This window comes from Danio rerio, chromosome 7 (genome assembly GCF_052040795.2).
Source record: "Danio rerio strain M-AB ecotype USA chromosome 7, GRCz13ab, whole genome shotgun sequence".
NCBI lineage: Eukaryota > Metazoa > Chordata > Actinopteri > Cypriniformes > Danionidae > Danio > Danio rerio.
In genome coordinates, this window is record NC_141027.1 from 73532501 (window position 1) to 73559079 (window position 26579).

General features: G+C 38.4%; 2 protein-coding genes across 6 annotated transcripts in view; one reads left to right on the forward strand and one right to left on the reverse strand.

Annotated features, from left to right (window-relative positions):
- The window catches only part of znf143a (zinc finger protein 143a), a 705859-nt gene that overhangs the window by 38888 nt on the left and 640392 nt on the right, over window positions 1-26579 (reverse strand). The gene's annotated exons all lie outside the window — the stretch shown is intronic.
- pkd1l2b (polycystic kidney disease 1 like 2b) overlaps window positions 1-26579 on the forward strand; it is a 57265-nt gene that overhangs the window by 6296 nt on the left and 24390 nt on the right. Inside the window, exons 1-15 of one of the 5 annotated variants that reach the window (XM_087262124.1) lie at window positions 221-298; window positions 1798-1902; window positions 3819-3871; window positions 4228-4301; window positions 7542-7659; window positions 8752-8887; window positions 8966-9099; window positions 19402-19539; window positions 21689-21838; window positions 22221-22345; window positions 22431-22548; window positions 24394-24519; window positions 24813-25038; window positions 25494-25684; window positions 26185-26415. In XM_087262124.1, coding sequence (XP_087118250.1) covers window positions 8797-8887; window positions 8966-9099; window positions 19402-19539; window positions 21689-21838; window positions 22221-22345; window positions 22431-22548; window positions 24394-24519; window positions 24813-25038; window positions 25494-25684; window positions 26185-26415 — 1530 coding nt within the window. In that variant the 5' untranslated portion in view covers window positions 221-298; window positions 1798-1902; window positions 3819-3871; ... (1 more) ...; window positions 7542-7659; window positions 8752-8796. Of the gene's footprint in view, window positions 1-220; window positions 299-1797; window positions 1903-3818; window positions 3872-4227; window positions 4302-7541; window positions 7660-8751; window positions 8888-8965; window positions 9100-11368; window positions 11858-18611; window positions 18846-19401; window positions 19540-21688; window positions 21839-22220; window positions 22346-22430; window positions 22549-24393; window positions 24520-24812; window positions 25039-25493; window positions 25685-26184; window positions 26416-26579 lie in introns of those variants that run through there. The other 4 variants (XM_087262123.1, XM_087262127.1, XM_087262125.1 and 1 more) reach the window with 4 other exon arrangements.

Consider the following 26579-nt stretch of genomic DNA (forward strand, 5'->3'; position numbering starts at 1 on the left):
AGCGGAAATTCAAACCGTTTTCCTGATGACGTTTGACAGTTGCCAAATCAGTGAAATAAACAACAGAATTATCAAATAATACCTGCCGTGAGTATTGCCGCATTCACCATCGGGAGGCGCTATAATCACTCTCGTAGGAGAATTTTGCTTTCACCATCCAAAATAAATAAAGTTATTCAACATGTGCGTCCGATAGCTCCGCCCCTTCCGCTACGTAAGCAGACATGCGGTCGTTGAGTGCGTGAAGTGTCCATCATTACACACTTCATTTTAGCGGCTGACTGAGTGCATCATCCGGGTAATTAAAGTGCACTTATTATTTTAAGAGTTTTCAGTGTGAACACACTACTTACACCATTTATACTACAAAATGGCGTAGAATAGTGCATAAGTATGCGATTTGGGACGCAGCTATGGAAAATGTGCAGAACATGGTTGAGAAGCACTACTATAGATTTTTAAATTGCCTAAAGGGATAGTTGACCCAAAAAATGACATTGATTCATTTTCTTTCAGCTTAGTCCCTTATTTATCAGGGGTCGCCACAGTGGAATGAACCACCAATTATTGCAGCATATGTAATATTCAATTCAATTCAATTCAGCTTTATTTGTATAGCGCTTTAACAATGTAGATTGTGTCAAAGCAGCTTCACATAAATGGTCATAGTAACTGGATCAGGGTAGTTCAGTTTTTAGTGTTTAAGTTCAGTTCAGTGTGGTCTAAAATCATTACTGAGAGTCCAAACACTGAAGAGCAAATTCATCGATTCGTAGCTTTACAGATCCTGAACCATGCAAGCCAGTGGCGACAGCGGAGAGGGAAAAAAAACTTCACCAATAGGAGGGTGAAGAAAAAAAAAACTTGAGAAAACCAGACTCAGTTCGGCACGACCATTTTAATTTCTCCGCTGGCCAAAAGTCTTGTGCAGAGCTGCAGTCTCAGCGTCTGTAGCAGATGCCCATCCAGCCACAACCCAGTACTGGGAAAACAACTCATTCACACACACACACACACACACACACACACAACAACACACAAACACACACACAATGGTCAATATAGTTTGACCGATTCACCTATAGCGCTTGTGTTTGGACTGTGGGGAGCACCCGGAGGAAACTCACACCAACAAGGGAAGAATATGCAAACTCCACAAAGAAATGCCAACTTGCCTAGCTGGGACTCAAACCAGTGACCTTCTTGCTGTGAGGCAACAGTGCTAACCCCTGAGCCACCGTGCCACCCTCCAAAAAATGACAGTTTAATCAAAATTGACTGAATTGATAATAGTAAAGTTTTTATTTTTGCGTGAACTATCCCTTTAAAATCACCACCTCACAAAGAATAAAGATGATTTTATGTGGTGCTTGCAATACGATGCTTAATATTTCAGACTTCTTTCTTTTCAACTGAATGCAGCGCAAACAAAATTAAATCTGAAATGTAAACAGACCTCCTTATTATTATTATTATTATTCCCTGAATGCCAAAGCTGAGTTTTTAAAACGACAGTACATTATTACTGATGCAAAGTAGGACAACAAACCATGCAGGACAAAAAGAGAGTGGCTACTAATGGACCTGCAAATATCTGCTAATTAGCTAAAATGTTTGAACTGTGAACACATATTGAGTAGGCTGTTTGCAGAGTTCATGTACTGCATTAATGTACTTTAGTACTGCTGTCGAAGGGCTTACAGTGACTGTTCTATTCTATGGCTTCATGCCTTGTTAATGTTGTTTGGTCTGGCTGGGGTAATAAATGCTTTTGTTGATGTTTGTTGTCTTTCTCAGAGCTCTGTGATGGACACCAGGTTTGCACGGCTGATGTTTCGTCTTTCGGAGAACCGTGTCCTGCGCTAGGAAGCTACCTGTTGGTGGAATACAATTGCAAAGACAGTGAGAGCTGTTTATATATTGACTCTTTTGTATAGGTCTATTCACTTGCTGTATAAGGGATTCTCCGCCATGGGTAAATAACAAAATAATAAGGTAAATAGCAAAACTGTTTGCACTACAAATCATTGTGTTTACTATAGGCATTGTATAATGAATTAGAAGGGAATGATTTTATGCAAGAAAATAAATAAATCTACACTAAGGCGACGCAGTGGCGCAGTAGGTAGTGCTGTCGCCTCACAGCAAGAAGGTCTCTGGTTTTAGCCTCGGCTGGGTGAGTTGGCGTTTCTGTGTGGAGTTTGCATGTTCTCCCTGTGTACGCATGGGTTTCCTCCGGGTGCTCCGGTTAGGCTAAATTGTCTGTAGTGTGTGTGAATGAGTGTCTATGTGCTTCCCAAGTGAAGGGTTGCAGCTTAAAGGGCATCCGCTCCATAAAAACATAGGCTGGATAAGTTGGCGGTTCATTCCTCTGTGGCGATCCCAGATTAATTAAAGGACTAAGCCAAAAAGAAAATGAATGAATGAATAAAATCTATACCGTCAAAGGTTCGGAAACCTTCTGCCCATGAAGGCTGCATTTATTTGATTAAAAAACAGTACTGTTAAATTGTGAAATGTTACTAGAATTTTAAATAACTGTTTTCTTATTGAATGTTTTTAAAGTCTACAGCATCACATGATCCTTTGGAAATCATTATACAGTAGTTTGATGACTTGTTGCTTTGACTGTCTTTATTACTGTAACGCAGGGGAGTGACACTGACAACAGAAGGTAGGATCCAAATGCAGGTTTATTCAGAATAGTCAGGCAAGCAATGGTCAACACAGGTGCAAACAGATCTATACAGGCAGTCCAGAATTGTAGTCAAACATAGGCGAGGGGTCAGAAGGCAGGCGGCTAAACAGGAGAACTGGATAAACAAGGCTAAGATCAAAACACAGGAAAACAAGACCAGGATAACGCTTTGTAATGTCACCTTACAGATAAACAAGACTCTGAAAACTGGATGGGTTCATGAGTGGCTTATAAGTGGTGAGATATCAGTCTATGACAAGGTTCAGGTGGTGAATGCAATCAGGTTAAATGAATGAGCATGGGTGTCAGGGAGAAGTGCATGTATGAAAATGTAGTCCAGGAAAAGGCGGAAGTGTAGTTCTAAGTGTGTGTTTGTGTGTGAGTGTTTACCAGCGACATCTGGTGGTTGTTCGCTGGTGAACATGACAATTACAAACATGCATTGATTTTAAAAACCTGGAGTGCAGTTGGATCACGGAGAGTTGAAACAGATCTTTTAATCCCAGTTTCTTTGCAAATCCTGTCCTGTGGACACGGTTATATGCATTATTATGGTGGAGAAAACCATACTGTTACACATCACATGGTGGGCCTCACAATGGCTTGAATTTTTGATACTATTCTGTGTTGGGTAAGGCATGATTGAACACCCAAAAAGGGGGGAACAAGCGGAGAAACCGGCAGCTAATCAGTGGTCTAGTCACAAATAACCAATAACACCTGTATTTTCTAGTGATTGGGCCGGAGAGAGGAGGGCTTGACACACAGACTCTACCCACACACACACAGGCACATGATTGCCCAGCACATAAAAATTAATAAATATTTGTGCTTACCTGAAATCGTCGACCCCGTCTTCTTCTTCCCACACAACGAACTTTATTGCATATTCGCTTTAGCATTCAATTTAAAAATAAATAAACTTATTGGGTTTGTATTACACCAACATTCCTGTGGACACACTATACCTACACACATTCCTGTCCAAAGAGATTCCAAAGGTTGATTTGGAACATACTATAGGTGCCCTTTATATCTGTACTTATAAGAAATTAGTCAAAACATGTTTACATCCCAGTTTCACTAAACTAATATATGTATTTTTTTCCCCATAATACAGAATCTCCTCATGTTATCCTGGAAAGAGCTGTGTATCCTCTTTTTATTCCTAAGGTGATCACATTAAAAAGTTCAGTAGATTTTAGTTATAAACAGAACAGTAAAACTGGAACAGTTTCTTCTTTGTTTATTAGATGTAAGCACAATTTATATGAAATCTTTAAGATCCTGTCTAAATGTATTTTGTGATTATGACACTTTTCCTTACTCAAGATATGTTAACTTTCAGCTAGTCAGTTCTATGATGATAGCAAACTGATATTTTTATAATATTTATTTATTGAAAATCCTAAATCCTAATCTAATGGTCTGTATTTATTCATTTTTTATCTGTGGAAAGGAAACGTTATTTAAAAAACGAATTTCTAGATTATGATTTTCTAACTCTTTTGATGTGCTCTGTAAAACAGAGACCTTCCAAAACGCCGGCTGTGAATTGGATATGTTACAGCTCTAACAATTACCAAGACAGTTTGACAGTCACGTAAGTCACACATTTATCTTCTAATACCCTGCAATTGTATATATATTTACAATTACATACAGTTAAACCAGAAGTTTACATAAACTGAATAAAAAGGCACATTTTTTTAAATGTCAGATGTTAAATGTGACTAAACTTTTTCTCTTTAAGGTAAGATAGGATCACCAAAGCTGTTTCTATTTGCTTAATAGCAAAATAATAAGAGAGATTATATATATATATATATATATATATATATATATATATATATATATATATATATATATATATTTTTTTTTTTTTTTTTTTTTTACTTTTCTTGAAAGTCAAAAGTTTACATACAATAAGATTATTATGCCTCTGAAAAAGAGAGTTTCATTATACACAGTGAAATGAGTCAATACCAACATGTGCTGAAAGGCCACTCAGCAAGGAAGAAGCCATTACTCCAAAAGCATCTTAAAAAGCCAGATTACAATTAACTAAATTACACTGGCAAAAAGATTAATTTTTGTAGACATGTCCTGTGCTCTGATGGAAATAAGATTGAACTGTTTGTTCATAATGACCAGATTTGGAGGACAAAGAGAGAAGCTTACAAGCCTATTCCAATCGTAAAGAATGGGGGCGGCAGCATCATGTTGTGGGGCTGTTTTGCTGCAGGAGGATGCACTTCACAGAATAGATGGCATCATGAAGAAGACATCAGCCAGGAAATTTGGTTATAATGGGTCTTCCAAACAAACCATGACCCTAAGCATACTGCCAAATTGATTAAAGGGTCACACTTTACAATAAGGTTCATTAGTTAATTTTAATTTATGCATTTACTAATATGAACAAACAATGAACATTACATTTACTACGGTATTTGTTCATGTTAGTTAACATTGGTTAATGAAAATACAGTTGTTCATTGTTAGTTCATGTTAACTCATCATGGTGCATTAACCAATGTCAACAAGCATGGACTTGGATGTTAATAATGCTTTAGTAAATGTTCAATTATGATTAATAAATGCTGTACATGTGGTGTTCATCATTAGTTCATATTAGTAAATGCATTAACTAATGAACCTTATTGTAAAGTGTTACCAATTAAAGTGCTTTAGAGACAACAGAGTGAATGTTTTGGAGTGGCCATCACAAAGCCCTGATCTCAACCCAGGAAATTTGTGAGCAGAGTTGAAAAAGCTTGTGCGAGCAAGACAGCCAACAAATTTGACTCAGTTACACCAATTCTTTCAGGAGGAATAGGACAAAACTCCACCAAACTTTTGTGAGAAGCTTGAGGAAGGATACCTAAAGCATTTGACCCAAGTTATGTGGTTTAAAGGCAAAGCTAAAAAAAAATACTAAGGAAATGTAAGTAAACTTTTGACTGTCTAGAAGTTAATAAAAAATATCTTTAAAAAATCTTGTTATTCTGCCATTTTTTGCAAATGTAAATCATTTTAGTAACCCTAACGGATCTAAAGTAGTCAACATTTAGCATGATTTTACATCAGACTTTTTTTTTTTGAATGTCATGTGCCTTTTTTATAGTGTATGTAAACGTCTGGTAAACGTACTGTATGTGTTTTTTTTGTTTGTTTGTTTTTAGCAAACTGCTAAAAATGTACAGATTAATTTAACATAAATAAGTGGATAATTAAAGCATGAAATGGAAATTGGTTGAAATAACAATCATGAAAAATATGCATGTTTTAAGCAATTTTTATATTCATTTTTAGACAATACACAAATAAAGGTATACAGGCTGTCACTGAGGTGGTTCCTTTTTAAAAGAAACAAATTTGGGTCCCACTTTATATTAAGTTGCCTTAACTAATATGTACATACAAAGGAATAAATAGTTGTTACAATGTACTTATTGTGTAAATACATGTATTTACTGTATACATGCCTGATTAAATACCTGTATGTAATTACATCTGAAATTAACTTCTGTAATTACATTTGCAAATACACTGTTGACCATCCCTTACACTTTAACCCACCCTTAAACCTACCCATGCCACCAAACCTGTCCATAACTCTACCCCTATCCCAACTCAAAAGCACCACAAGTGTTCTCAATTACATTATGAACACAGTAAGTACATTGTATTTATTTTTTGATGCAAGTACATAGTAGTTAAGGACACTTAATATAATGTGGGACCCAAATTTGTACCTAAAAGGTCCATATTAATACCTTAAGGGTACATTTTAGTACCTAAAAAGTACAAAAGTGTTTCTCCTAAATTTTTCAGGTACTAATATATACTTTTGAGGTACCAGTATGGACCCCTTAAGTACAAATGTGTACCTTTTAAAAAGGAACCACCCCAGTGACAGCCCGTGTACCTTTATTTTGGATAATTTTTATTTATGAGTTTTAACTTCAGAAGAGTTTTTTTTACTTGGAAGTAATGATATCAAACCTTTATAGAATAAGCAAATGTTAACATTTCAGGTACATACATTACAGTAAATGTAGAGAACCTGAGAATGTTTTACATATATATAATCTGTTGGTGACTTTTCTATTTGCATTTTTTCTTGTAGCCTGCAGGAAAATTTAGATTGGCAGTGTTTATTTTGCTAGTTAGTCTTAAAGAGATAGTCCACCTGAAAATTGAGAAACACTTGTTCCAACCGGTTTGACTTCTTTCCTCTGTTGAACACAAAAGAAGATATTTTAAAGAATTCTGGAAACCTGTAACCATTGGCATCCATATTTGTTTTTCCTACTATGAAAGGCAATGGTTGCATGTTTTCAACACTCTTCATTTTTTCTTTCATATAACAAATAGTTTAAGTTCATTATAATTATCCTGATCTTTATTGGTGTCTTAATTTGTTGGCGACTTTTCTATTTGCATGCTTTCCTAAAGTCTGCAGGACAATGAAATATCACAGAGTTTGCATTGCTAGTGCACATTGTTAGTCTTAAAGGGATAGTTCAACTGAAAATTGAGAAACACTTTTTTTTTGTGTTGAACACAAAAGAAGATATTTTGAAGAATGCTGAAGATCTGTAACCATTAACTTCAATAGTAGGAAAAACAAATATAAAAGTCAAAGATTACAGGTTTTAAGGGTTCTCCAGAATGCCTTATTTTGTGTAAAGAAATTCAGAAAAATTTGGAAACATGAGTGAGTAAATAGTATAATTAATGATTTAATATTAGCAATATTTTTTTTATGACCAAATATGATTTTATTTTTAGTTATCTATAATTATCCTCATCTGGATGCATTTGTATTTTCTTTCAGCTGCTCAAGTTGTGGTGAAACTGATAATCATGATACAATCCAACTGCAATTGCAAAATGCAGACTGCGATGACATTTCATGGTATGTGCAAGATGGCGGTAAATCAAAGCAATCCCGCGTAAGTATAGTCTAAAACACACAGTGAACTTATGTTTAATCTTACTAAAATGCTTAATAAATTTCAGTAACACTGAATAATAGTCCATTGGTTAATGTATTTACTAAAAAACAAACATGACTGGCCTGCCTTTAGTACCGACCTGTCTCCGATTATTTTGAAGTGTAATTACAGGTATGGTTGGGTTTTGGGGGTAAGGAACAGGAATGGGTTATATTTTCAAACAAAAATTAGGTTCCAGGATCAACATAGATATTAATCCAGGATCGCATCAAACTTGGCAAAATCATGACATGCGGAAGGGGAAACAGGTACTTGACTGGCCTGCCTACAGTCCCGACTTGTTTTCATTAGAGAATGTGTGGTGCATTTTGAAGTGCAATTACAGTTATGGTTGAGTTTAGGGGTATGGGAACAGGTATGGATTATATTTTCAAACAAAAATTATGTTCCAGGATCAGTATAAATGTTAATCCAGGACTGCATCGTACTTGGCAAAATCAGGATGTGCGGAAGAGGATAAAGGGAATTGACTGGCCTGCCTACAGTCCCGACCTGTCTCCAATAGAGAATGTGTGGCTTTTTTATTTGCATTTTCCTTACTGTCCCAACTTTTTCAGATTTAAGGTTGTAGATAATGTCAGTAAATACATTAGCTAACATTAACTAATGGACCTTTACTCTAAAGTGTAACCAAAATTTCTTACTTTCCGTTCTTATGCTGTGGTCACACTAGATTTCGAGCATCCCAAAATTTTTCATATAATGCTGTGAAAAGGCGCAGGATTAAACAAGATGATTAGACATTTCAATAAGCGAGCGACTGGTCCATATTTTACATTTCTGCACAGAGACGTCATGTTTTGATTGGTCCCATGCAGACACATGACACAACAGAGTTCACTAAGCTTGAACTTTGCAGAACTTGTCACACAAGCTTGGGTTTCCAGTCTGTCGCATTCACATGCGTATGAATGGAAGTCCATGGGGCGAAATGTGCAGTGTGATCGTGGCTTTAGACTTTACTTTAACCATAATATACTCTGCTTTTAATAACCGTTTTTTTCCAACAACTTTTTTTCTCTTATCTAGAAAGACAGTTCTAAGAGAAACTGCTTACAAAAACGCAACAAGGTGATGAATCCACAAAAAGGAAATAATGAAGATTTTGACATTAAAGCGAACTCGATCAGACCTTTAAAGATGGATCTCCTCGTGTTGGTGTCTTGTGCGTTCATTTCTCATTTTACAAGCTATTCTGTTACAGCTATAAAGTGCCTCTTATAACTCTTTCCCTATGATTTAGGCAAAAAAGGGAGCGCAATTTCATACGGGACGTTTACAATTCAATATTCCTTAATAAAGATGAGCAAAGATGAGGTGAAGAGCGCCGTCAAAGCCCAGCTGAGTCAAATCGGCACATCACTTGACACAGAACAGGTAACAAATAGTCTACCGTAAGAACAAAATGAACAAAACTCTGGACCAGATTTACTTAAAAGAGACTATATTCAGGCCTGTAGCCACCCTGGTGAAATGGGTGCTTCTTTTTTTTCTCAAAAAGTGGACCACCTCATTTTCTATTTAACTATGAAGTTTAAATACTGCATTAGTGACATTAAAGCACTATTTTTTGCTGGATTAGCTTGTTGGGGTCATCATAACCACACATTTGGATGTACTAAAAGCAATTCCTAAAGAGTTTTAAAATAAATAAATCAAGTCAAGTCAAGCTTTATTGTTTTTCTGCTACATGTGTGGACATACAGAAAACGAAATGTTGTGTCTCGCCAGACAACAGTGCTACATAAATGAATCATACAGTAAATACAAACACGACACTGGACATAGGAGCTATTTTAAAAAAGCCATGCATAACTAAAATATACTATAAGATACTTAACTATACACATAAGACAGGCTATACAAGTACTTTTACATATGTCTGAACAATGTTGTGCAGGATATTGTGCAAGAGAGGGATTAAATGTTTTATATTGTGCAAAAGAGGCATTTAAATTGTTTAAATATGAAAACAATATTTATTTTTGCAATACAAATTTATTAAATCACATATCCTAATAAAAAATTCGATATCTGTAAAAAATATAAATTAAAACCTTCCTATAGTCATTTATTATGCAAATAACAAACTGCACAGCACATTCAACTTTCATCAGTCGGAATTTGGAAGCAGAATCTGGCGCAGTGTGAATTCAGAATGGGAAGTTACGCCATGCCAAATTCGGCATCCCAAATTCTGTACTGACAGCCAACATAAGATTCCGCTTGGTCTGTAAAGCCTTCTTCGATTGGATATTTTCACAATTTATTATGGCATAGCAGTCAAAATAGGACACATGAGCTCATGTATATCCCTTTAAGGTTAATCATTGAGTTCTTTAACAAGGACTGCACAATATATAAAGTTGAAGTCAAAGTTATTAGCTCTTTTGTGAATAATTATTGTTGTGCTGGATCATCTACTAAATATTAGTATTTAGAATCTATAAGTTAATGCCTAGTCATTTAGCTTCTTTTAAGAAGAAACATTCTAACAGTTAGAATCAGTTATTTGCCTCATTTAAAAAGAACACCCTACAAGAATACACTTCCAATCCACTCATCCTGTGATCATCTGTAGAAGCATTGTCTGTCAGTTTATTATCTGTTTGTATTTATATTCTATCTCAGATATTATTGTTATGTACATAGAAAACGATAGCTCATTTTATGTACATCTTTTTACATAGTGTCACTCTGTTTCAACATACTCAATGTGGCATGGAATAAAGCAGCATTCTCCCACAATCTCACGTGATGGAAAGAGTTTATCTGTCTGTCTAACTTTGACAAGAGAGACGCCGGAGTGAGGGCAGAACAATTGTTTTTCAAATATTTCTCAAGTGATATTCAATAGAGCAAAGACATTTTAATAGTAATTCTGATAATATTTTTTCTTCTGGAGAAAGTCTTATTTGTTTTATTTCGGCTTGAATAAAAGTAGTTCTTTAAGTTTAAGTTTTTTAAGGTCAGTATTATTAGCCCTCTTAAGCAATATTTTTTTGATAGTCTACAGAACAAAGCCCTGTTGTACAATTAGGACACTACAATAACAATGGTGCAAAAAAAAAAAAAAAAAGAGTAAAATGCCCACACTAAATCTTAGCAAAACATTTTGCATCATTTATTTAATGCAAATGCAATAAGGCTAGTTGCATAAGTGAAGTTTATTGGTAAAAAATATTTGAGAGGATCATGTGCTTATGATTGCTTGCGGCAGATCCCACATTATTCAATTCATGATTCACCAATCAAGAGATTCTTAAGCCACTATAAATACCCTAAGTTCCATATAACAGATATATTCGTTTGGAAGAATCCCCTCTTCCACTCTTACTCCTCCTCCTTTCTTAGATGGGTGGCACGGTGGCTCAGTGGTTAGCACTGTTGCCTTACAGCAAGAATGTCACTGGTTCTAGTCCTTACCAAGCCAGCCGACATTTCTGTGCGGAGTTTACACGTTCTCCCCATGCTCACGTGGGTTTCCCCCGGGTTTCCCCGGTTTCCTTCCACCATCCAAAAAACATGCAACTTAAGTTAATTGACTATATAGGAGCCATATTACTTTTCATTTAATTATAATGTTTATTTGTATACTGATTGGTTTGAGTTTCACAGTGACGTTTTATGTTTTGGTCACGTGGGCATAACTGGCACCTGCTCGAACATATAAAGCGCGTGCACAATCACACAGGTGGAAGGAGAGAAGGAGAGTGGGGTAGCCGTATTTTTTGTTGACCGCAAACAGCCACGCAAACAGCAGCGCAAACAGCCACGCAAACAGCCACGCAAACAGCAGCGCAAACCAAGCAACGCAAAACTGTATCACAACGGCACACGCAACAATCATCACACCAACGCAATAATCGGCACCATACAGGTATTCAAAGACACAAATTGCTGTATTGTTTTTTCATGCTTCAAGTTACATAAAGTCTTTCCATATAACATCTTGGGCTCAGTGTCTCTGTCTAAAGCCACCAGCGCGTCACAAATATAAAGGACCCTCACTGCCTCTCGAGCGACTTATAGGAGGCATCAGGAAGTCGCAATATTTTGTCAACAAAAAACGGCATCTTATCAGGAAAATCATCGCTCGCAAAATCAGCGCAAAGACGAATCAGGAAGACGCCAAGTAAGTGATGCGATTGCAAACCAAATGGGCCACGTCATGTGTTCGTTTTCATAGGACAGATAAGTTTATCTGTGGATATATGTGTGGATGAGGAATCTGGTTGGCATTGGTGCATGTTAAAGTTGTTTGGAATGCAAATCGGATGCGCGAGGTCGCGCGACTTACTTTGGTGTCTGTAGGAAGTCTGCACTTTGCGGCTTGTTTGTGTGATGCCGTGATGTTGTTTGGAAGGAAAATGAACTGCTGTTGAATTGAATCGAATCGTTTGAGCGTGTTCAAACGTTGCATTGTGTTTGGATGTTGTGATTCACTGAACACTGAATCAAAAGAGTCACTATGAGTCAAACTGGTGGTACCCCGTGCTCGCTTGAAGAGATGGGAAAGAAAAGGGAAAGCAAACTCACTCAAAAGGCCTTGCTGAATAAAATTGAGAGATTGCAATGTGAACGTAAACGTGCTGTTGATAAAATCAAAGGGTTGATACCAAGAATGAAAGAATATATGAAACAAAAGGCAAACATCCTTCAAATAAAGCAATGTTTAATGACTTTAAACACAATGTGTGAGAGTGCTGTTAATGCACATGATGAACTTATGCCATTACTTCCTGAGGATGAATTTCTTAAACAAAAGGAATGGTTTTTAAGCATAATGAATTACAGCAGTGTGTTTCAAAACCAAACTGAGCAATGGATCAGTGAAACTGAGCAAACCCAGGGTGTTTCACAGAATGCAACAGAAATGAACGAAAATGTGATTTCTGCAAAATCAAATGAAGTTGAAAATGAGGATGAAATTAATCCACGTGATAGTGTCTCAAACATAAGCTGTAACAAATCATCACTGCCAAAACATTCTTCAACCTCATCTGCACGTTTAAAAGCCCAAGCTGAGTTGGCTGCTTTAGCCATGAAGAAAAAATTATTAGAAGAAAGACATGCACTGGAAGAAGAGGAGGAAAAGTTGCGTAAAAGGAAAGAAAGATTGCAACTGGATGCTGAAATTGCAGGAGAACAGGCAAAACTTGAGGTTCTCAAAACACACAGTACAACAACAAGTGTGATACTGACATCAAATGTTTCAGATGGGATGAACTCTTATGTGGCAAAACAGTCTAAACAACCACTCAATGTTGATGCAGGTGAATTTATTCCATCAGATTCAAATAAGGAGAGATATTTAGGAGCTAAACCCAAAGTCAAGCTTACTCCAGTGTTGGACAATATAACTCCATCAAACATCATTGACCCACCATTTTCGCAAAACCGCCTGAATTCTTTCGACATGCAAGATTCACAAGGACCACATGATTTCAATACAAATATTTTCATGGATTCGGAAACCAAAAATTGTGTTCTTGGTCTCATGAAGAAACAGAATGAGGTAACAACACTGTTGATGCAGCAACAGGGGCTTTCAGCTTTACCAAAAAGAGAAATACCCATATTTGATGGTGACCCACTGAAATACCACTCTTTTATTAGAGCTTTTGAGAATGGTATTGAGAAAAATATAAATGACAACTGTGACCGTTTGTATTTCTTGGAGCAATATACAAGGGGCCATGCTAAAGCACTTGTGGGGAGCTGTCATTATATGAATCCAGATCGAGGATATTTGAAAGCAAAAACTTTGTTGAAGGAACAGTTTGGGGACGAACAGAAAGTGGCCTCTGCTTATATGGACAAAGCCCTTTTATGGTCTCCAATTAAAACCGAGGATGTGAAGGCTCTGCAGGATTTCAGTTTCTTTCTCAGAGGCTGTTGTAATGCAATGGAGGATGTGCAGTATCTTCATGACTTAGACATGCCTTCTAATATGTTGTGTATTATTAAAAAACTTCCATATAAACTCAGAGATCGATGGAGGAGCCAGGTTTGTGAGCTGCAGGAAAGAAATAACCAGAGAGTTAAGTTCAAAGACATTGCTGATTTCATTGAGAAGCAAGTGAAAATACTCACAGATCCGGTGTTTGGTAACATACAAGACACTACATCAGTAAGTGGAAATAAAGGAATGAACAAACTTAAGTCACAATATCGATCAGGAAACAAAGGAATCAGCTTTGCGACCAGTGTGGGCGCTGTGGAAAGTAAATGTCAGTCTGAAAAGAAAAGGAAGGAAATTATAACAACAGATAAGAAAGTGTGTATGTGCTGTGGAGGAGGACACACCCTAGATATGTGTGTACAGCTGGGGAAGATGGTACACGAGAAGAAGATAGGCTTCTTGAGGGAAAATGGTATATGTTTTGGCTGTTTGTGTACAGGAGGACACATCAGTAAAAATTGCCGTAAAAGGATTTCCTGTTCAAAGTGTAACCTTAAGCATCCTACAGTACTTCATAGGGAACCTGCACATGTTACTGAGCAGACTGAGAGGAACACAGTGGTGCCTGTTGACAACATGCTGGTGTCAAGTGGTCTTACAGGGGCTGGAGATGAGGACTGCAAGCTACCCATAGTACCGGTTCAGGTAAAATCTAATAAAGGAAGCAAAATTATTAATACCTATGCATTTTTGGACCAAGGGAGCACTGCAGTGTTTTGTACAGAGAACTTGATGCACAAGCTTCACCTTACAGGAAGGAAGGGGCGTATTCTTCTACGAACCATGGGGCAGGAGAAGGTTGTGAGTAGCAACATTATATCTGGTTTGGAGGTTGCAGCTCTGGAAGGAGATCGTTTTCTTGAGCTGCCAAAAGTTTATACACAAGAGTCCATGCCAGTGCACCGAGGAAATATTCCAACTAATAGGGATATTAAAAGATGGTCTTACTTAAAACACATTCATTTACCTCAGATCGATTCCGAAATAGAACTCCTGATAGGAACCAATGTCCCTAAAGCACTGGAACCATTACAAGTGGTAAGCAGTGTAAATGATGGACCATATGCCATTAGAACCATGTTGGGCTGGACTGTTAATGGACCACTGATGGGAGACAGTGGAGAAAGGGTTAACTGGAAACAGCCCCTGGTAATGGTTAATAGAGTGTCAGCTGTAAATCTGGATGAGATTTGGCACCAACAGTTTAAAACTGACTTCCCTGAAAACCGTCTCGATGATTATGCTGGTATGTCAAGAGAAGATCAAAAATTCCTAGAACTAGTGAGTAATTCAGTAAAACATGTGAATGGGCACTACCAAATTGCATTACCATTAAGGAGCATTGACGTCAGCATGCCAAAAAACAAGAACATTGTCGAACAGCGTTTGCATCATCTGAAAAGGAGGTTTCAGAAAGATTCATTATTTCATGCTGAATATAACAACTTTATGAATGATCTGCTTCTTAAAGATTATGCTGAGAAGGTGCCTGTAGAGGAACTAGACCGCAGTGATGGAAAGGTATGGTATATACCACACCATGGAGTGTTTCATCCCACCAAGGGAAAGATGAGAGTTGTGTTTGACTGTGCAGCGAGTTATCAAGGAACATCGTTGAATGCTCAGCTCTTACAGGGCCCAGATCTTACGAGTTCTTTGATAGGAGTCATGACTCGTTTTAGAAAGGAACCAGTAGTAATCATGGCTGATGTTGAATCCATGTTTTACCAGGTACGGGTCTCTTCGGATTACTCAGACCTGCTTAGGTTTCTTTGGTGGCCTAATGGAGATGTGGAACAGCAACCTGTTGAATACCGTATGAAGGTGCATTTGTTTGGGGCAGCATCATCACCTAGTTGTGCCAATTATGCCCTCAGAAGGTGTGCAGAGGATTATGGATGTCACTACAGTGAGAATGCAGTAGACAAATTATTGAACTCTTTTTATGTAGATGACTGCCTTGTGTCAGTTGTTACAGAGAAGGAAGCAGTGTCACTTTACCAGGAGCTGGTTTCTCTGTGTGCCAGGGGTGGGTTTTCCCTCACAAAATGGATAACCAACAGGCCTGGTGTATTGGAAGCTATCCCTGAAAGTCACAGAGCAAGAGGCATGGAACGGTTAAACATGGAGTTGGATTCATTACCTGTGGAGAGAGTGCTGGGTTTGGAATGGTGCATAAAATCAGACTGTTTTAAGTTCAAGATTGTACTAAAGGATAGACCACTCACCAGAAGAGGAATTCTCTCTACTATCAGTTCAATTTATGACCCTCTGGGAATGCTAAGCCCTGTCATTTTAACAGCAAAGAAAATTCTGAGAGATTTGTGCAGGAGAGAAATTGGCTGGGATGACACTGTGCCGGAGTCCGTGTCAAAGGATTGGCTGAAATGGCTGCAGCAGCTGCATTTGTTGGATGTGTTTAAGGTGGACCGATGTGTGAAACCATCATGCTTTGGAGATGTTGTTACAGCCCAGTTACACCATTTTAGTGATGCCAGTCAGGATGGGTATGGAACAGTGTCTTACCTGTTGCTGAAGAACCAGCATTCAGTAATGCACAGTGCTTTCATCATGGGGAAGGCAAGAGTGGCTCCGTTAAAATCCGTAACCATCCCTAGAATGGAGCTTATTGCTGCTACCATGGCCAGTCGCATGGACATTCTTTGGAGGAAAGAGATGCATATGGATCTTTTGGATTCTGTGTTTTGGACAGACAGTACATCTGTGCTCAAATACATCCGAAATGAAACCTCACGATTCAAAGTTTTCGTTTCTAATCGGGTCTCTCAAATCCTGAAAGTTTCCAGTCCTGAGCAGTGGAGGTATGTGGACACTGCAAGCAATCCAGCTGATATGGCATCTAGAGGTGTTAAGGTGGATGTGTTTATTCAAAACACTACATGGGTGTCAGGGCCTCACTTTCTTTTACATCCGGAGAGTGAGTGGCCTGTAAACAAGGAGGACGTCAACTACCTTTCATCTGAAGACCCCGAGGTCAAAAATGTTGCTGCAACAAACGTTACACAACTCAAAGAAGATCCAGTCACTTACCTGATCAAGTATTTTTCTTCCTGGACACGCCTTAAGAAATCCGTAGCATGGTTCTTGAGGATCAAGGACTGGCTCATGTCTTGTTTAAAGGAAACAAGGCATTTTCATCAGACCGTTGTACAGTCTGACAACAATGCACAGCAGAGCTCCTCCGTGGCAGAGGAGATTGATTATTTTAAAAGGACAAGCAGTAAACTTACAGTGGAGGACTTGGACCGGGCTGAGCTTGCCATCATTAAATTCTGTCAGGGACAGAGATTTCCTGAAGAGCTAGCCAGTCTGGAGAAAGGGCAACGTATTAAAATATCCAGTCACCTCCATAAACTCTGTCCACAGCTGCAAGATGGAATCCTGAGAGTTGGTGGTCGTCTCTGTAGGTTGGCTATGCCTGTGGAAGTTAAACACCCTATAATATTAACAAAAGATCTTCACATTTCAGAACTCTTGCTGAGACATATCCATCAGGAAGTGGGGCATGGTGGACGGAACCATATGCTGTCCAAATTGAGGGAGAAGTACTGGATAACTGGTGTCAGTGTAGCCATAAGGAAAGTACTGTCCAAATGCATCGTCTGTCGCCGTCTAAATGCTCTGCCAGTTTACCAGCAAATGGCAGACTTGCCACACGAAAGAATAGTCCCAGATGAACCACCATTTACTCGAGTGGGAGTGGACTATTTTGGACCTTTTGAGGTTAAGAGCCGAAGGAGCATGGTAAAGCGGTATGGGGTTATATTTACCTGTCTTGCCATCAGAGCTGTACACCTTGAGGTTGCTCCATCATTGGATACGGACTCATTCATTAATGCACTCAGGCGTTTCATTTCCAGAAGGGGACAGGTGCGAGAGATCCGTTCAGATAACGGAACTAATTTTGTAGGTGCAGAACATGAGTTGAAAGCTGCTATTAAACAGTGGAACCAGGGGCAGATCAATGATCTTTTGCTGCAGAAGGGAATCAGATGGAGTTTTAACCCACCGGCTGGCTCTCATCATGGAGGATCATGGGAGAGGTTAATAAGATCAGTGCGTAAAGTCCTTAATTCAATGTTTAAGGTGCAAAACCTGGATGAAGAAGGTCTTCACACAGTGCTCTGTGAGATTGAAGCCATCATCAACAGCCGTCCAATCACCAAGGCTTCCATGGATCCAAATGACCTGGAAGCACTAACTCCAAACCACTTGTTGCTGTTAAAGACTTCACCATCATTACCCCCAGGGTTGTTCCAACCGACAGACATGTATGCACTTAGGAGGTGGAAACAGGTACAATACATGTCCGATCTATTCTGGAAGAGATGGGTTAAGGAATACTTACCTCAGCTACAGGAGCGTCAGAGATGGATTGGAGTTAAGAGGAACCTCGTTGTGGGAGATCTTGTGATCATTATGGACAGCACAGCTCCTAGAAATTCTTGGCCAACAGGTCGAGTGATCCAAACCTTCCCAGACCGAAGAGGATTTGTCCGTCAAGTACGGATTAAAACAAAAACCAGCTGTTTGGAAAGACCTATTACCAAGGTCTGCTTGCTGCAGGAGGCTGAGTTTGATTAAATTTGAACTACAGTTAAATTATTTTCTTTTTTTTTTGATAATGCCTTTTGTGGATTATTTTTTTTGCTTTTTTGTGGATTTTGCCATTAGGAGACAAAGAAGAAAAGTATGGACATTTTACTGTTGGACTTTACAGTTGAACTTTTGTGTGTTTGATTTATGTCTCCTATCTGTAATTTTGGATAATTATTATGTGGTGATCTAATAATTAGGGGCTGGTGTATAGGAGCCATATTACTTTTCATTTAATTATAATGTTTATTTGTATACTGATTGGTTTGAGTTTCACAGTGACGTTTTATGTTTTGGTCACGTGGGCATAACTGGCACCTGCTCGAACATATAAAGCGCGTGCACAATCACACAGGTGGAAGGAGAGAAGGAGAGTGGGGTAGCCGTATTTTTTGTTGACCGCAAACAGCCACGCAAACAGCAGCGCAAACAGCCACGCAAACAGCCACGCAAACAGCAGCGCAAACCAAGCAACGCAAAACTGTATCACAACGGCACACGCAACAATCATCACACCAACGCAATAATCGGCACCATACAGGTATTCAAAGACACAAATTGCTGTATTGTTTTTTCATGCTTCAAGTTACATAAAGTCTTTCCATATAACATCTTGGGCTCAGTGTCTCTGTCTAAAGCCACCAGCGCGTCACAAATATAAAGGACCCTCACTGCCTCTCGAGCGACTTATAGGAGGCATCAGGAAGTCGCAATAGACTAATCTAAATCAGCACCATAGACATGCTCCAAATAAGTAGTTATCTCTTTAGAGCAATCACTATCTGTTAATTAGCTACTACAGCAGGGGAGTTTTCGAGATCTACCTAAGCTCAAACTCCCCTCATGCCTTGCAAACGGGAGGGAACCCTGGGCTCGAGGATCTTTAAGAGCTCAGGGCTCTCTTCCAGGACAGCCTTCCAAGCAAGGTTTATAATCAATCATAAGCTAAGCGTGAACTCTTGAAATTACAGTATGCACAGTTAAGTTAAAAAATTACCTTGAGTAAATCTGGTCCTACATTTTTGTATTATGTGTGTTGTTTTTGAACTGTATATATGTGTAATACTTATTTCCTTATATCCATTTTCCAATTGCAGTTCAAAGAAGACCTTCTGTTACAGATCTCTTCACTTTTAGAGGACTCTGAACCGCTCCAGCCCTCAGATGTGCAGTCTTATGCCAATGATTTGGTGAACATCGTTAAAGACGAAGGGAAAATGACTGTTGCTGCTCAGGTAATTCTGTGACCGAATGTATCATCATTAGAAATATGATCGAATGCTATTACTGGGGTGGCATGAAGGCTCAGTGGTTAGCACAGTCACCTCACTGCAAAAAAAGTTGCTTGTTCGATTCCCGGCTGGGTCCGTTTCTGTGTGGAGTTTGCATGTTTGCAGGGTTTTCTCCGGATGCTCTGATGTCCAAAGACATGCGCTATTGGCGAATTGGATGAACTAAATTGACTGTAGTGTATGTGTGTTTGAATGTGAGAGTGTGTTTTCCAGTAATGGGTTGCAGCTGGAAAGGCATCCGCTATATCAGTAGTTCTCAAACTTTTTTCACCAAGTACCACCTCAGAAAAAATTGTTTCTCAAGAACCACCTCAATGACTGGTATTGAAATAGTAGGCCTACTTAAGCGGCTACAGCACAGTTCACAATTGTGGCAGATTAAATCTTATTATTATGAATATCTATTATTGTCAGCCACTTTAAACATAAGAAATAGTTTGAACAATAACACACTTACAGGTAAAAAAGACAAATAAAATGTCAATGTTTAAATTCAAATGTGATTTTAAAAGTTAATTAAAAATGGCACTGTTCTTACAAAGTTAAAAGAAAACTGCTGTACTTAAATGTAAAATATTATTATAAATAATAATACTGGCCATCCCCAGCCAAGGTCAGCCCTGGCCAGCCCAGGTGGGGCCCACGCGGGCCAGCCCAGGTGAGTCCTACATTGGCCATCCCATCTTGGTGGATTCAGGGCATGTGCCCCAGTAAAAATCGCCAGTGCCCCAGTAAATGCTTTGAGGTACGATTTACTTTATATGCAAGTGCTATGTGTGTCAGATAAGCAAGTAATTATAACATTGGGATAAAAAAATACGAGATGCACCCCCAACAACCGTTACAAGTATGGGAAGGAAAATAACCTCAAATGATAGAATACATAACAAACATTAGAAAAATTAAAATAAATTAAAAGTTTAACCTATTAAATCTATTAATCTAACCTATCAATTTCCTGATCACATCATTGTTATCGTACACGTCAAAGGGTTAAAAGTGTGTTAACTTTTTTACTTGAAATATTCAGCAATTCCTCCGCGTACTACTAGACGGAAGCCCATGTACCACAGTTTGAGAACCACTGCGCTATATAAAATGTATATCCATTCATTCATTTTCTTGTCAGCTTAGACCTTTTATTAATCTGGGGTCGCCACAGTGGAATGAACCGCCAACTTATCCAGCAATTTTTTTTACGCAGCGGATGCCCTTCCAGCCGCAACCCATCTCTGTGAAACATCCACACACACACACACTCATACACTACGGACAATTTAGCCTGTACCGCATGTCTTTGGACTGTGTGGGGAAACTGGAGCACCCAGAGGAAACCCACGGAAAGGCAGGGAGAACATGCAAACTCCACACAGAAACGCCAACTGAGCCGAGGTTCGAACCAGCGACCCGGCAACCTTCTTGCTGTGAGGCGACTGCACTACCTACTGCGCCACTGCCTCGCTCATAAAATGTATAATATGTCGGAATAGTTAGTGGTTCATTCAGCTCTGGTGACCATTGATAAATAAGGGACTAAGCAGAAGGAAAATAAATGAATGAATGCTATTACTGTAACCACAGGGAGTAACACCACAACAGAAGGTAGGATCCAATATGCAGGTTTATTCACAGTCAGGCAAGCAGTGGTCAATACGGGAGCAAACAGGTATGTGAGGACAATCCAGAATCGTAGTCAGTTAAACAATCAAGAGGTCGAAAGGCAGGCGGCAGACAAGGATAACTAAATAAACAAGGCTAGGTTCAAAACAGGAAAACAAGACAAGGAAACCACGTTGTAATGCTACTTTACAGTGAACAAGACTCGGCCAACTGAAGGGGTGAATTTGTGGCTTAAATAGTGTGTGTTAATCAGTCTCTGAAAGTCCTCAGGTGTGCAAATGTAATCAAGCTAGATGAGTGAGCAGGCGTGAGTGTCTAGGAGAAGTGCATGTATGCATATGTAGTCCAGAAGAAGGCAGATATGTAGTTTTATGAGTGAGTGTTTACCAGCGACATCTGGTGGTTGTTCGCTGGTGAACATGACAATTACTGCACAACAGCTGATTGAGCCATCTTCTTTTTTTTTTCACAGGAATATGCTGGTCAAATATTAAGCGTTCTTGGTAGCTCCCTGACCTCCATTGATCTGACTCCGGGTAACATCTCTGCACTAGCTGACACAGCCGCACTCATTGTACAGTCTTCTAGTCACCTTCTTGGAGCCTTTGATAGGGACAAAGAGGTAGGTTTTACAAATAACCTTGACATCTTTTTTAAAGTTGGTTACTAGCTTATCGACTAGCCCTGAGCAGTAGTCCTGAGCCCATATGGTGATGTCGCTTATATAAAGTGACGATTCTTAATGCAGTGTCGCCTGAAGGATCGGTATCTCACGTATTTGATGGCGATCCTCAGCCCATCTTTGGTCCTTAAGAACTAGACCTTTCTTGGATGCTGCTTTTGTCCCAAAAAAACCTCAAGGACTGTGCTGTCTCAGCTCATTTTAAATAAGTAGCTTGAACAAACAGCAAACTTTATTTTTTGAGTGTAGACCAGTGATCATGTTTTAAAACACATATTGAACAAGTCAGGCAATTTGCATAAGCATTCTCCTGGCCTTTCAGAGCGACATCACTAATTATCTGCTCAGCGCGGTGGACTCTGTGCACACTTTCCTGCTAGCGAATAAAACACCTGATCAGGAGCCTGCGGTCATCAGCACTACAAATCTTAACATCTATGCCAACAGGTACGGACAATCAGAATACAAATCATATTTTTCATTAATGAAAAATTATTCCTGTTTTTGGTGTTTTGATTATTTCTCTGGTTAGGCTATCTCCACATAACCTTCAGAAAGAGCCTTTCGCAGTTGTAAACAGTTCAGCCAGCTTCAAGCTGCCAAACCTGGGCTCTGATATCCTGCCTGTGGGTGAACCAGTGGATGTAAAGGTGTGTATTAAACAAAAAAAAAACTCTAAAAATGATCAAATTAATTTATTAAGCATCATTTATGTGGCCTGTATTCGTTCTTTAATAGGATTTTTTATTTATGTGTTGTTGTTTTTTTTTTTTTTTTTTTTTTGAGGAAAACGGTTTAAAAAAAGTTATAACTGCTTTTTTTTCTAGCCAAAATCAAACAAATAAGGCTTTCTCCAGAAGAAAAAATATATAGGAAATACTGTACTGTGCTGATATATACACTTCCTCAAAAAAAGTCTAGTCATCGATCCCAGTTCGATAAGAGCAACAAATAATACCTTGACTTCCAGTTGATAATTTGGAAAAGTGGCAGAAGGTCGATTTTTCTGATGAATCATCTGTTGAACTGCATCCCAATCATCACAAATACTGCAGAAGACCTACTGGAACCCGCATGGACTCAAGACTCTCATCATGGTTTGGGGTTACATTCAGTATGGGGGCATGTGAGAGATCTGCAGAGTGGATGGCAACATCAACAGCCTGAGGTATCAAGACATTTGTGCTGCCCATTACATTACAAACCACAGGAGAGGGCAAATTCTTCAGCAGGATAGCGCTCCTCATACTTTAGCCTACACATCAAAGTTCCTGAGAGCAAAGAAGGTCAAGGTGCTCCAGGATTGGCCAGCCCAGTCACCAGATATGCACATTATTGAGCATGCCTGGGGTAAGATGGAGGAAATAATCTTAATGAACTCTGGGAGTCCTGCAAGAACACTTTCTTTGCCATTCCAGATGACTTTATTAATAAGTGATTTGAGTCATTGCAGAGATGTGTGGATGAAGTCCTCCAAGCTCATGGGAGTCCACTGCGGCATGACTTTATATTCTATACTGGACATTATTTCTGTTAAGTGACAAGACTTTTGTCTAAGCAAAGTCAGACCTTACTCTCCTAATTAAATAATTAAAAATCAAGGCTTGATCATATTATATTTTGGTAAAAAAAGAAAAGAAAAAAAAAGCTTAATCTAGAGGCCTTTGCCCTTCATTTAAGCCACTTCTGATACCAAATCAACTAGTAGTCAAGTTATTATTTGTTGTTACTAAAACTGTTGTCAGGTAATGTGTGTGTGTGTGTGTATATACATGCTTCTGCTGCAAAAACATTAAGGGATTACTAATTAGGTAATTTAATTACAGTTACTTATAATTTACTTGCCTTAAACACTCTACATAAATTGATCAGTTCTATTTAAATACAATTCAGAGATGCTGAGTAATATATAATTATTATTATCACTGAATAATTTTAGAATATTGAAAATATTACAGAATAATATTTGCTACTAAAGAATATTTATCATTTATCGTATGCTTATGAATATTACATTGAGAAATTATTTCGTGACAAAATAGGTATAGATTTAGATTTAGTGAAGCAGAGTAATTTTAAATAATTTAGTCAGTTATTTCCATATTAACTCAATTTTCAACTAAAGAGAAATGTATTTGTCTAACAGCTGCAGTAAAAAAAAAAAATACATATATATATATATATATATATATATATATATATATATATATATATATATATATATGATATACAGTCATTTACAGTGGATTTCACAGAAGAAAAAATTGTTTAATAAAAACATGAAAACATCATATTTGTGTGGTATTAGTTTAATATCTGACTGTTTTTCTATTGTTGTGACTTCAGAACTCATTTTCTGTGAAATTAATGCTGAATTAATACACACCGGTATACTGCAAATAGCTTCATATTTTTTGTAATTTTTTATCATTTTAACTGCAATTTTTCAAATCCGATGAACATAATACATAAACATATATGCTCTTTAATCACAGATGGCACATTATAACATTGATCCATGGGCTGAAGGTCATCCTATTTCGAGTATTGTGGCCAGCATGTCTCTCTCCAAAACAAACGGCTCTGGCATTCCTGTGGCAAACCTCACTGAGGAGATTGAGGTAAAATCACCAACCAACTGATCCTACTGATTAAAACAGGAAGTAAAAAAGTGAAAACAGAGAGTATAATTACTGACTCACTAGCATTTCCAAAATAACTGTATTTATAATAACTTTTCAAACTGATTTTAAGACATACACCACACGTGAATGGGTTAAAATGTAGTAAGTTAACTGCTAAATATCATTATACTTGCCAAATGTATTAACATTTTTTTTTTCTGAGAATGTATTATAAATATAAGTAATGTGTATTAGAAGAGGATTCAATTAGACGTTTTCTTGATCTCCAGATCTTTTTACCGAGGTTGAATGCCTCAACGGTGGACACCTCGGATGTAGACCTGGGACGCTACAGTACTACAGTCATCAATATAACCACCCCCAATATTACCCTGGTCATCAAGTTCAGTCCGTCGGAAGATTTAACACTGCTGGTACTTCTGGGTTATCAGAGTCAACCTACTGAAGGAAACAACAAAGCCACTGTTACTCTTCCACAGCAAGGAAACTCACAAGGTAAACAGGTATTGTTCTCTGATGAGTCCACCCTTACTGTTTCTCCCACATCCCAAAGAGTAACGATGTGGAGAAGCCCCAAAGAAACATACCTCCCAGACTGTTTCATGCCCAGAGTGAATCCATCCGTGATGATTTGGGCTGCAATATCATGACATACCCTAGGCCCAATACTTGCGCTAAATGGTCACTGCCAAGGACTACAGAACCATTCTGGAAGACAATGTGCACCCAATGTTTTAAACACTGTATCCTAAAGGCTGTGCCGTGTATTAGGAAGATAATGCACCAATACACACACTAAGACTGGTGACAGAGTGGTTTGATGGACACAAAAGTGAAGTTGAACATCTGCCATGGCCTGCACAGTCACCAGATGTAAATATTATTGAGCCACTATGGAGAAGCGAGCCATCCCTGTTACTACTTTTCTTATTTCTTTTTTTCTCACACAGACGAAAGGTACACATGGGTTCTGGGTCCTGATGCCTTGGCCCTAGATGTTGGGGTTTACAACCTTCTCATACGACCTAAAGTTCCTCCAGGTGTAAAGTCTATCAATGCTTCGGTAACTGTTACAAGTGTTACTGCTCAGTGCATTTTCTGGGAAGAGGCCAGAGCCAACTGGAGTGACTACGGCTGTAGGGTGAGTGTCATCAGAGCATCCCTTCAACAGGATTAAATGCATTTAGGGTCTGGAAATGTTGGAATTTTCTTAGAATATGTATTTAATATTGGAGTCACTTCACTATGATTTTGATATGGTGTGTTTAAATCAATTCAATGCTTAAAGGGACAGTTTACCCAGAAATTAAAGTTTACAGTCCTCACCCTTCACTTGTTTCAAATCTGTTTGAGTTTCTTTGTTCTGTTTAAGAGGAAAGAAGATATTTTGAAGAAAGCTGGAAACCTGCATCCATTGACTTCCATAGTATTTGTTTTTCCTACTGTGGAAGTCAATGGTTACAGGTTTTCAGCTTTCTTTAAAATATCATCTTCCTTGTTCAACAGAAGAAAGAAACCCATAAGTGTTTATGAGGATGAGTTAAAAGGTTCTTTGGTGAACTATCTCCTTAATGTCATTCTTATTAAACACTAACAAGGCTTTACCTCTGAAAGCTTTAGCTGTGCTTCTTTATTTTTTAGGTTGGCCCTAAAACGACTCCATATGTTACCCAGTGTCTGTGTACCCATTTAACCTTTTTCGGGAACAGTTTTTTCGTCATGCCCAATACAGTAGATCCAACCAAGTCTGCTCAGCTTTTTTCCAACTTCGCCCAGAACCCCGTAGTAGTGTGTTTTATCGGTGCCATTTTTGTGGCATTCATCCTGACAGCGGCGTGGGCTCGTAGGAAGGACCTAAAGGACAAAGCCAAGGTCTGTCTACAACTTTTCTAAGTTTATGGTCTCTGGGTGCCACCCATGTAATATTTTAAAATCAGCCTAAACATTCAACCCAGGCTCATTGTGGATATGTACCCCTGTATACATTTCTGGAGAGCGCGAAGTACATCCCAGGAGCTTTTTTGCAGTTTTGTTTT